The 12,126-nt window shown below is 41.3% G+C and overlaps 1 protein-coding gene across 3 annotated transcripts in view; it reads right to left on the bottom strand.

The window, feature by feature from the left end:
- Window positions 1-12,126, bottom strand: part of MEIS1 (Meis homeobox 1) — a 106,824-nt gene that overhangs the window by 11,897 nt on the left and 82,801 nt on the right. For all 3 annotated transcript variants that reach the window (XM_058019503.1, XM_058019504.1, XM_058019502.1), the window contains exon 9: window positions 10,866-10,942. In XM_058019503.1, coding sequence (XP_057875486.1) covers window positions 10,866-10,942 — 77 coding nt within the window. The remainder of the gene's footprint in view (window positions 1-10,865; window positions 10,943-12,126) is intronic.

Genomic DNA, 12,126 nt, shown 5'->3' with positions numbered 1-12,126 from the left:
AAGGGATGTTTGGTGGCTTTCTATTGAGGTGGGACACAAGCTCCAGGCCCTGCTTCTCCCTTGGCCCAAAAGTTCCCTTAGCTCCATCTCTCTGCAGAGCTTCTTGAGAAGTCTTCCTAGGAGACAGCTGGGCAGCAAACAATTCTGGTTTGCAAAATTTTGCCTGTTCTCCAGCAGGATGGAGCTGAGGCCTATTTCTATTTATTTGGCTAGTTCTGAATGAAAATTATGGAAGGGACTTGCTGGGGAGGAGTGAAGAGCAATTGTGCCTGGGGAAGGGATTCCTGGAGATATGTCTTCCTGCTCTGCCCATCTCCTGTGCTCTTCTACATCACAGGTGAGCTGCTGTTAGCCTTGCTGGTATGCTCTCCTTCTCCTCCTCCTCCTAAAAAAGCTTAGCCAATGTGGAACATTTCCAGTGAAAATCCAGATCCAGTATCCAGGCATCTCCCCGACGATGCCAGGGAGTCAGAACAGTGTTGCAGGTCTTGGCTGCACTGGGGAGAACTCTCAGCAACCTCATTCCCTGACACCACAATTCCCTCGGGGTGCAAAGCAGATGTAAACTCGCCCTCAGCAGCCAGATGATGTAAGGGGAAATCTTTACATGGCAAAGCGCCAGCAGAGCTGACCTCCCGTCTCTTCCCTGCTCCTAAATCCCAGTGCAGCTGTACTTTGCTGATCTCCATGTGCCACAATTAGCCTTTAAGGAATATGGCAAGGATTCATGTAGTAGAGTGGCACTAAGGCTGCTCTAACTCAGCACTGGCCCTCACAGAGTAGTTGGGTAGACAACATGCTGGCAGACAAAATTCTGACTCCCACAGAAACACTTGTAACAGAGGGTGTGCAGGCTCTCTGAGAGCTCTGAGAGCAGTCAAGGCTGAGATGCACATCTCCCAGCTCTGCGTTTTTGCACAGCTCCAAGAAGGGTCTGAACATCAACTTCCCATCTGATCCTTCAGGAGAGCTCCTCTGGACTCTGCAACTTCGGTCCTGATCTGGTGCACACCAGCAGTGCAACCCAGCAGCTTTTCTTCAGCAGATCACATCAAATCAGCAAACCAGGCCCCATTTGATGGCACGGATTTAGCTGGGAATGGGTGAGAGCTGATAGTAAAATACTGGCTATTTCTTTGAGAACATTTCTCCCTATTTCAGCAGTTTAATGTCCTCTGTCTATTCAGCATAACCTCTGTTTTAGTGGAATGTAGAGTTTTGAGAAGTGCCTGCATGATCTCTGAGTTTTCTCATGCCATACAAGTGTTCTAAACACAGGGGGTCCTCCTTGAGGTTCAAGGTTTTTCCATACATCAGATGGTGAGCTTTGTCCAAACAGCTTTTCCCTGTTCCCTCCCTGTCCACCCCACATACAGCATGGGAGTTAGAAGCTGTGCCTTGTCCTCCAGCCTGAGCAAAAGAAGAGAGGCTGCTCCCACATCTGGCTGCTGGTTTAAACATGTTCCCACTCACTGAAGGGTGTGAGAAAGGACCTGTCTATGCTCCTGGATTAATTCCTTCATCCTCCTCATCCCCAAAAGGCAATGAAGGAGTATGGAGTAACTCCACACCCAGTCACCCCACACCAGCTCCTGCAGCCTGCAGGAAAAGGAGAAGCAAAGCCCAGGGTGGCCAAACCCAAACTCTTGACAAGAGTCTTTGGGAGAAAACACTCTCAGGACCCCTTAAGAGAAAATATATGGGACCAGTGTTTTGCACGTGAAATAAGCTTTGACATCATTCTGGTCTGTACCCCAAGACACTGGTTTGGGGTGTTGAGGGAAGCTTTATTCCTGTGGTTGTGTCTTCCCCACCACAATCAAGACAACAAATACAGGCACATTGATGTATTTTGTGTGATGTGGGCACCTGAAAAACTGGTTTGAATTCTTTTTTCCTTTTTTTCTCTCCCCAGAAACCACAAAAAATACAGCTCTGAGTCACAGCCAACCTGAAAAACAACCCCATACTTCTGAACAAACTCTCTGTGCCCCAAGACATCCCACTTCAAAACATTGTTTTCTAACCACTACTAATAGCCTACTTTGTAATCTACTTTATCTAAACATAATTTCCCATTAAGTGAAGTGATTCATTTTGCTTCTAATCCTACTACTGACAGCATTATATTCAGGGCAGAAGAAAAGACACCCTCTGAAAACAACACCAACAAAACACACACAGAGAAGTCAGAGGAATGTTGAAGATTGAAAGAATTTGTGAGACAGGGGACAGACAAAGCTTAGGGATCAGCCCCCAGATGGTACAAACCACCTTTATAAGCCAGGTGGGAAGTCAGACATCTCTGGAATAAATCTGAATTCCAAAGCAGCTGTTGGTATTGAGCTGTATCCCTAGCCAAAAAAGACACAAGGACTACAGTGCCTGGGCAAGGGGAACAAAATAATCCATGAAACTGTTACATGACCTAGATTTCATTGAACAACTGTGAAAGCAATGTTTTTTCAGCATCTCCTGCTATTTCTTTTATTTTTAAAAAGTCAAAGAAAAGGTAGAATCCTGGTGTAGAAGGCTGGTGTAGCCAACCATGCATCACTTACACCAAAATCATTCCAGGGTAGGCAGGGCAAAACACACACCCTCAAAAGCACATCCTCACGCTGCCCCTCTGGCGGTGTCTCATTTTCGATAACAGAAAATTGATTTAACCAAGAAAAAGGCAACATTTGCCCCATTTTTACTATTTCAGGCTGAGCTTTCAACCAGGCAGTTTGTTTCACACAGGTGCAGCCTGGAGCAAGCTCTGATTTAAGTGCGAGAGGGTCTCTGAGGGCACCTTTCTCCACATGCTGCTGTTTCAGTTTGTGATGGTTAATCACTCTACACCAATCTCAGCAACTGTTGACACAAAATAGGTGGAGATCAGGTCTGTGCAAGCACAAAATGCCAGAAAGGCAAACTATATGTAAACACTCTTCAGATAGCTATGACAAAAATAGACCAAAGCCTGACTTGCAAAGCAACGACAAGCCATTACTCTCCCCTTCTGTCTTTCTTTTTTTTCATATATTGAGGGCATGTAATTTTTTAAAATACATATAACAAGGATATTCCTTGCACTAAAAAGAAACCAAGACCCGAGAACTGTATTTAGAAAGACAGTGCAAAGCACTCCCCTTACTTCCAATGCAGCATTTCGGCAACACAATAGTGTCCTGAATGGGTGCTTTTATAAAGCCAAACTCTTGTTTTGAGATGGTACACACTTGAATCTCAGTATTTTTAAATATAAGGAAGCAAAGCATTCCAATCCCTACCCTGATCCTGAAGAGCAAAGCTAGAGCAGGAGAGGAGAAAAGAGCAAGAGGAAAATGTTTGCACGGGTGCTGCTCCATCTTATTTCTCTGGCACCTGACATCACATTTGTTACAGCACATTAATGCACCAACTAAAAAAAAGTTTGTTGAGTATGAGACCACCCCAGAAGAGAGAAAAGAGGTTTTTTCTTGGTTGCATATTAACCTTTTGCTAGTCAGGACTATTGGCAGGTAAACTCCATTTGCACTGTCTGATGCTTTGCAGTGGGAACCAATGTTACTTCCTCTCAAAAAAGTATCTACGTGACTAAAATAATACCAGCTTTTGAGGTTTATTTTGCTCAGTGCCCCGGGTGTCACTAATTAGCTCATCACTGTTAGCTTGGGCCAAATGATTTCACATTTTCTTTTGAAATAAATGGTGTTTCCTTTGCTGTTTTTTCCCCAGTCTGAATCCAGGGGCTGTCAAACCGACACATCTGGACTGAACAAGAAACCCAGGTCTCCATCTCTTAGGTCTCCCTCTTCTCCTCCACCTGAAGTCCTGGAGGCCAAGGGGAGCATTTCCCCAAGAAAACTCTTTACTCACCTCCTCTGAGCACCTTTGGAAAACACCTATGGCAAAACTCTACCACTGCTTCTTAAATTGACTCACCAAACCCAAACCCCACACATTTGAACCACTGTGCTGTACTTTAAAATGGCTTTACTGAACTAAAAAAGGAAATTCCAGCCTAAAATCCAGTGATCCAACAGTACCTGATGGCTTTACATTCACAGCTCTTCCCCCTGTAAGCTATTTGCTCAGCTTTTCTAATAATACCTTGACTGCCTGGCAGCTCTCCAGGGCTGTCTAAGGCAATATGCAAGCTAAACACTATTTTTTCATCTGATTTCAATATTTTCTTATGAGTAACTATACAGGATTTTACCTAGTGAGTATTCCTGATTGCTGTAATTTAAGAACAGAGAAATAGACTACAGATGTAATATTATTATTACAATTGGCATTCAAGGTGAAAGGCACAACAATTAGCTAAGACTTAGTGAAAACATAAATGCAAAAATCTGCTTGAAAAATCCAGCACATGGTACATTTAGAACAGCTAATTTACCTCACACATTCTGAACTGCTCAAATGATGTAACAATTCACCCAGCAAGATACTTTTACAAATAGTTTTCTTGGTGTTTTGAGGGGGTTTTCTTGGAGGGGGATGATTTTCATTCTGCAAACACCTACTGTCTTATTCTCTAGAATATAAAACAATATTTATTTGTCAAACCCAAAATATATACTCTTTCTTATTCCTATTTTTTCCTGCTTTTGCATGCATTCCCATTAACAAAACAGTGTTTAAATAACAACTATATACATATTCTAGAATAACATAGAGGAGAAAAGTAAATTTTCTCCAAAATCTGATGGTTAAGTTCATATTGCTGAAGTTGAGAGGATAATTTGTGAATGTTTTAACATTTACAAGTAAATAAGTACTTGTATTTACTATATCTGATTACTGAGAAAAGTATTTGTTATGTTCTTACACAGATTGAAATTGCATCTTGACCTTTTCTCATTTAATCTGTTTACTGCAACAAAAGCAGTAATAGACACATCTGAAAATAAGTAGATATTTTATTCTCCAAGGACTAAAAATCCCTGCATGCGATGTGCTTGGCAAACTGTTTATTGTAGTCTACAATTTGGTGGGCAACAGGGGTGAAAATCTAACCCGGCATATAGGACCAGCACCTGCTTTTGCTATGCTCCCTCCCTGCTGGCCTCCTCCCCCACTTACACCCTAAAAATAGTGCTTAAGTGGGACTAAAGTGGTGCACTGGTCATGTGCTGGCCTTTTGCTCAGGGTGAATATCACCCTCAGTGAAGGAACTGAGCAAAGATGATGTCGATGCTAAATGCCCAGCTCCAGGAAGGAGCTGTTCTGTCCCCTCCAGGGGTCTGGAATGGGGCTAAACACATGGGAAACACCAGACAACAGTATCAGTTGGATTTGGGGGTGTTTGGGTGTGCTTCAGATGCACCAAATCCTTGGCATGCCATGATATGAAAACCACAGAGGGAAAAGAGGGGCCTGGGACTGTTTCCCAAAAGGCAGAGAGTTGTGAGGCCATTCCTCTTTCCCCTGCCCCTCTGTGGAGGGGCAGGCAGGGGCTTTCTGCATCTTCCCCATATGCACCTCTCCATCTGCACCTCCCAATCTGCATTCCCCCATCTGCTCCATCCCTAACCCCACCATCTGCAAGCCAGGACGAGCAGATGGAAAGGACACCCTTCCCAGTGGTGTTCTCCATTCATGGCGGGGTTCTGGGGAGCTCTTCCCCGTGAGAAGTGCAGAATCCTCCTGTCCCCACCACACCACTCTGCCTGCCCATGCCATGGCAAAGCATTTCCTACCTTGCCCCATGCAACTGCTGCAGCAAAGCTCTACCACTAGTCTTACCCAGAAGCAAAGAAATGGAGGCAGAAGGAAATTTACTGCTGTGAGGGGACTAAAAGAGTAATAAATTATTTCTGTTTCTATGCTCGGAGCTGGCTGTGCTACATAAAGTAAGGTGGTCAGCTCTTTCTATCCCAAGTCCATCTCTAATTTTCCACACTCATCTTTGGGCTGGTCCTGGAGCCTTTTTGAAATGTCATTCTTACAGGGTTTCAGTAAAATCCACTTCATCTGACTCCAAGAATAACATTAGGGAAAATTTTTTGATCACATTATTTGATACTTTTTTCTGATATATTTGGTTGGGGCTTGTTCTGAGGTTTTTTGCAAGTCTAGGAAATTGTATACAAAAATGACATTTACAGAAGCCAAGAATACAAAATCAAGAACTCAAGAGTTAGGACACCATATTACTAGAGTTGCTTGCACCCTAGGCTTTAATGTATTTCATCACAGTTCAGTTACCAGCTCATGTTACCACTTTTGATAGGGCTTAAAGCCTCAAGGATCCCAATGACAATTATGTCTGTTATAAGAACAGGCCAGGGCATTATAAAAAAAAAAAAAATCTATCTCTACAGGTAATAATCTTTGACAAAGTTGAATGACTCAGGCAGGAAGAAAAGGCAAGCCAGTCCTGGTTCATACAGCCAAATACTGCACCAGAGAAGAGGGTTCAGCTCTGCTGCTTCCTTGGACTGATTGAGAGCTACTGAGTAAATCATTGAACACAAAACTTTCACTGTAAATTACTGATTTCTCACTTCTCCATACACAACAGTGGGCGCTGGTAATGTAAGACACCAAGGCACTCAAAACTTGGAGTTTCCATGAAACATGAAGTTTCAATGATTGTCAGACCCTAAATGAGAACAAATTGCTATAATTCTGAGTCACCTCACAGTCCCAGACCAGCCCAAAACTTGTGACCTGGACTTCTATGAGCCTCATTTCTTCCCCTGTGAACCAGGACAACATTTTTCTTTCTCTTTGCAGGGTAACTGTAAAAATACCATGCAGACCCACAACCTTGTATGCATGTATAGGCACATGGAGGTCAGGGAAAGACTTGGGTATTACAGCAGTAAGTGAGTGCCACAGGAAAGCCCAGCAGTAATTATTAATTCCATCTTCAAGCACGGTTTGAATACAGCTCAACAAATGAAGCACGGAAGAATGAGGGCAAGATAAAATATTGACTAGCTGCTCCAGCATTGTCTGGGCTGTGCCCTAGATAGCACAAGGGTACTTGGAAAAAGCAGAATGGAAACACCTAATAAAGGCTGGACCTTTAAGGATTTGAATTTCAATTTTTTTTTTTATCATTTTAATGCAGTTGGATGCAGTACTATTTAGAGACACAATCACATTAAGACATGCACATATAGGGAGGTTATATAGGCACATTATTCTACAAGTATACAAACATCTTATCTGTGTGCACCAAGACTTTTCTAAAACATAAACAAGCATCTGACATCTAATGCAGCCCTTGATTAGAATTGCTCTCTCTTCTTCATAGACTACCACCAGTAATTATTTACCATTAGCTCTTAATGGGAAGGGATTCAGCTGGGATGTAGTAAACAAGAAAACCACATAGATTGTTCAATATAGCCTGACTGACTCTCAGCTGAGCTAAGAAGTGACTGGATCACAGCTGGATATTTCAATTCATTGTTTTTATCACCTGGGAAAAGCACCTAATTAACCTGTACCTGTTCAGGTCTGCATCATGTCCATACAGGCATCATACAAGTGCCCCTTCTTGCTCATGTTACTGTGCTTGGAACGCTAAACTGCTGTGGGGTTAAACAACAGATATGATAGAGACCTAAATGATTCATTTCGACTACTGGCATTTGAACTCTGCTATCTTCCTACCTTCCACAGATTTATTTTTATTTTGCAGCAGGGTAAGGGCTCCCTCTTCCCACAACAGAAACATCTGACTGAGGCAAAAAGATGGTCCTAGAAGGCAACGCTGGTGATTCACAAGTAAAGTTGTCATGTGGGGGAAAAAAAGGGAAAAATCCTCTGTGTGGATTATTTAATTGCTTAAAAAATAAAATAACCCAATAAAAAGGGTCATGGTAAAAGTACTGTGGTATTTTTAAAGACATGTGCCCTTTCATGGATATATTTTCTGGCACATCTCACATCATCACCCCATTCCTGTGACTCCTCCACATCAACAGGGGTTATGTGCATCAGCCTGGGAAGCCCCAGCACCAGGGCAGTCCATATGTGAAAGTCAACATTTCTTTTCATTATGGCACAAAACTGAAGCATGCAACCAGCACATACTGAAAAGGCATTCAAAATATGACAAAAAATTGTTTAAATGCTTTCAGTCTCCAGAAAACAAATGCTCTCTTCACTGACTGGTCTGTGGCAAACTTCTAATTCCAGCCAGAAAATCCAGCATTCTCAGTCCGGGCTAACGACCATGCTACCAGACATGAGTTTATGTTTTTCATGCACATTTCATGTATTCCCACATGCTGTGTTGCTGCCAATAATTTATGACTGATCTGCACCCAGCCTGCCCTTCAGCATTCTATTTAATCTCTGCAACAGTGATTTACAATGACTCATCATTAATACAAAAATGTACATGTGTGTTAACAAGTTTGGAAGAATCTAAGGAAGAAGGCAAATTTTTTTTGTGAGTTCTGGCTGGATGACTTATGAGCCTGCCTAAGAAGGGCAAAACTAACCAGAAATTATATGTTAGCTCTTCCCTGCAGCAAAACGTTTAGGTAGGAAGAGTTTCTTGTGCACATGGCTTTAGAAGAAAAAGGATCCAGGAAAATGTTTGAGAAGGTTGCTCCGTAGCCCCCAGAATCTGAGAGGGGATGAGTAGCTCTCTGGTCACCTCATGGCTGGGTATTCCCCATGCAACCTGCACACTCAGCAACAGCTTCACAGTCTCCTTGTTCCTTTGCATCCATTACAAAAAGCAGGGGCTGCACTGCCATATTTTGGCATTTCTGCCCACCACCTGTGATTTAAGAAAGCCCCACTGCCTCTATAGCGTTAAATTGTTGTGCCTCAGGAGAGAGAAGGAGAATTGTCTCAATAATTTATACAATTGTAGCACCACAGCAGCATTACAGAAATAGCTCAAGTAGAGGAAGTCTGCCCTACATCCACAAGAGTTGTATTTTGACCTCTTTTTTTTTTTTCTTTGCACATAAGGAACTTATAAGAACACACCTGACACAAAGCCAAAGTAAAAAGTCCTCATATTTGAAGAGAGACTGGTACTGAAAAACACCCTGAAAAAAAACTGAAAGAAAACCTACTGAAGGTCACTCTGGAGAAATTCCACCACCTTTAGTTGAATCCTTCCTATGTTCATCATCTTGAAAGATTTCTTTTGATGGGCCATCCCAAACTGACACATTTGTCCATGTTGAATCCTGTACTCCCAGACCCTGCAGGAGCAGCACACCTGTTCTCCATCCCATCATTAAACAAGACCCTGATGAGTACCCACAGATTCTCAGTGGCCCAAAGCACCCACTGAGACTGAAACTGAAGGACAACTCTACAAACTAGGGTAACACCTGGATAGAGGCTGGAAAATGTAAAGTTGAAGTAAACACTAATTTCTTCTGGCTGAGCCAAAATACTGTGGGTTGCACTACCTTGTAACATGTAAATTTTATGTTTTATGCCTTTTATTCCTCCATTTTAAATTAAGTATGTTTGAAACACACTTCATATACACTAAGTATTTGGTATTTTCCTTTATTCAGCATCTTAAAGGGCTTCAAAAAATTGATCTCCCAGGGCTGCTGTGGGGTCACAGAAATTGATAACCCTTACAAGCTATGCTTATGTGAGCCCGCCTGCGTCTCCCAGATAGTGCACTTTGTAAATTAATCCTCCAAAGGCAAATATATTGTAAGTAGCTTGTTATCTCTAAAGTACTAAATTGAAGAATACATGGGATTATATTGACAGAAATTACATTTTCTGTAATGGGGTTTAATATATCTGAAATCTCTCCCATAGGCTCCTACGCTCTCTAAGAGAGGAGCGTTTGTTAATGTAGGTGCAATGGACATCAAGACCAAATTTATTCACTAAAATGGATTAGGCCATGTAATCAGAGCTTCAGTAATATTAATCTCTGACACTTACTGAACAGGAAAAAAAAAAACCCAACCAACTTTTGTCTGCAAACTGACATTCCTCCCTCGCTTTTCCCCAGCAGGCTTGCTGTTCGCCTTGACCATTTTCTGGGTATTACTTCAAAGAGGATAAGGTTTCCCATCATAAACACTAATCTAAATATATTAGGACAATTAATTAGATACACTTAGTTTTACAAGGTATTAGATTGCAGTACACTTCAAGTATGACACTTGTTCTGGGATAGTGGGAGGAACCCACATTTTGATGCAGTATCAAAGGGTAATAAATCAAACTTTTTTTAAAAGAGGTTTGCTGCCGCATGATCTCGGGTAATTTTCACTGGTTGCTTTCACCACACCCTGAGCAGTTAGCAACCCAAAATCCACTGCAGAACAAGCACAGATCCCGACTTCCTTCAAATGAATCACTACTATAACAGAGCAGGGCTCCACCAACCCTTAGCTGGAACAAATAAATAAAGTTGCTCCACACTGTACTTCGGCAGCAAAGAACCAGATTGTCCTCAAAGTTTATGAATAAACTGGCTTTTGAAAACAAACTGATAAAGAGATTCAAGGGTGTCAGTCAAAATGAAAAACCTCTCTAACTACACTATAAAAATCATGACAGCAACCCCAAATAACAATATGCTCAGCAGAAATGGGACCAATTGTCCCTGTTTTGCCCCTGACATCTCAACCTCTTCCAAGACCAACGTCCTGAAAATGGATATGCCTTCCTATTGAAGAACAGATAAACTCAGCCAGAAAAAGGACTGGTATCAGATATGAATACACTGAGATCTACCCAAATGATGGGAAAATAAAATACAGTAGCAAACCTCATACCCTCTACACCTGAAACCACTCACGTGGTTATATCCCTTTTGCATCAATAAACTTCTGGGGAGGGAAACAACAAGGGCAAGATGTGTCCCCAAAGGAATAGCCAGATAGAAACACTAAGGAAAAATTACTTACCAATTGTTCACTTGAAGTATAGTGAGCCCTGTGTCTTGTGCCAACTGCTTTTTCTGCTCTTCTGAAGGGTAAGGGTGCTATAAGACACCAAAATAAATACAAACATTTAAAACAATGTGCTTTTTTTTGCCTACCTTTTATTTTAAATTAAAAAAAATACAAACCAAACCAAAACAGAAGCGTGACATCTATTATTGAAAGGTGAAAATGCTGAGGTGTGTCACTCTTTTATAATTATTAATGGGCTACTACATCACTTAATTAATGGCAGTAAAAGACAAGCTAATTATAAAGATTAGTGAAGTGGAGAAACAATTGCTTAGGATACTGACAGTACCTTGATACTTGAGAAGGATATTTGTTGCATTAGCTGAAAAATTTTTGTACTTGTCTCAAATGACCGATTAGAGTCAAATAATCTATTTTTTTCTCTTTTCTCTGTTTTCAACTGAACAACAAAGAATGTGATAAAGAGCTTCTCTGTAAAACTAAAACACACTGATGTTTTCTGAGATAGTGAAGGCAAAACTTGCCAGTGTCCCAAAATAATTTGCAAATAAGATCAGCATCCTGAACATAAACAAATGCCTGTGTTTTGAACACAGGCCAATGCAAGGTCAACAATCAGCACATTTTTGCCTGACATTAGCATAGCTGTGCTGAGCTAATCCTAAGAGACAGAAAATAAATACTCCTTTAATTGAAGATAATGTTATAATTCAATCATAAGTTTCTTGTGAGAACTTGATTTGCTTTCTCAGAAAATTCGCTTCTGCATGAATACAGATTGCTTAATAAATCAACAGCAAAAACCACAACTAAGTCTGAAATGTAGAAATATCATTTCTGTCCTTCCCATCTATGCAAAACTGTCACTGCCACAAAAGAGAATGGCCAAATACTGCAAATGTAACAGTTTCAAGGAGAAGCCCTGTTTCAAGGAACTGGTTCAGCTCCTAACCTGGATGCCCAGGTCTCAGTACATATCTAATTCAGACCTGGACTGCTGCAAGGTGCTTAGTAGCATTTCAATAAAGGTCATTTGATGTAACTGGTTAGTCCTATCCCAACACTATTTAGCAGCTGATAGTCACAAAGTATTTACTGTTACACATTCATCCATTTTTTCCCCAAAAAATTCCCTTATTCTCTGGATATATTCTTCAGTGTAATATTACATGAAACTGAAACTTTGCAAAGCTTAAGAATTTAAAACCTCATAAAATCCCACAATCTTACTGGTATTATAGCTATTTGGCAG

This window comes from Melospiza georgiana, chromosome 3 (assembly GCF_028018845.1).
Source record: "Melospiza georgiana isolate bMelGeo1 chromosome 3, bMelGeo1.pri, whole genome shotgun sequence".
In the NCBI taxonomy this organism is placed as follows: Eukaryota; Metazoa; Chordata; class Aves; order Passeriformes; family Passerellidae; genus Melospiza; species Melospiza georgiana.
Note: the sequence above shows the minus strand (reverse complement) of the source record. Positions and strands in the feature narration are given on the sequence as shown.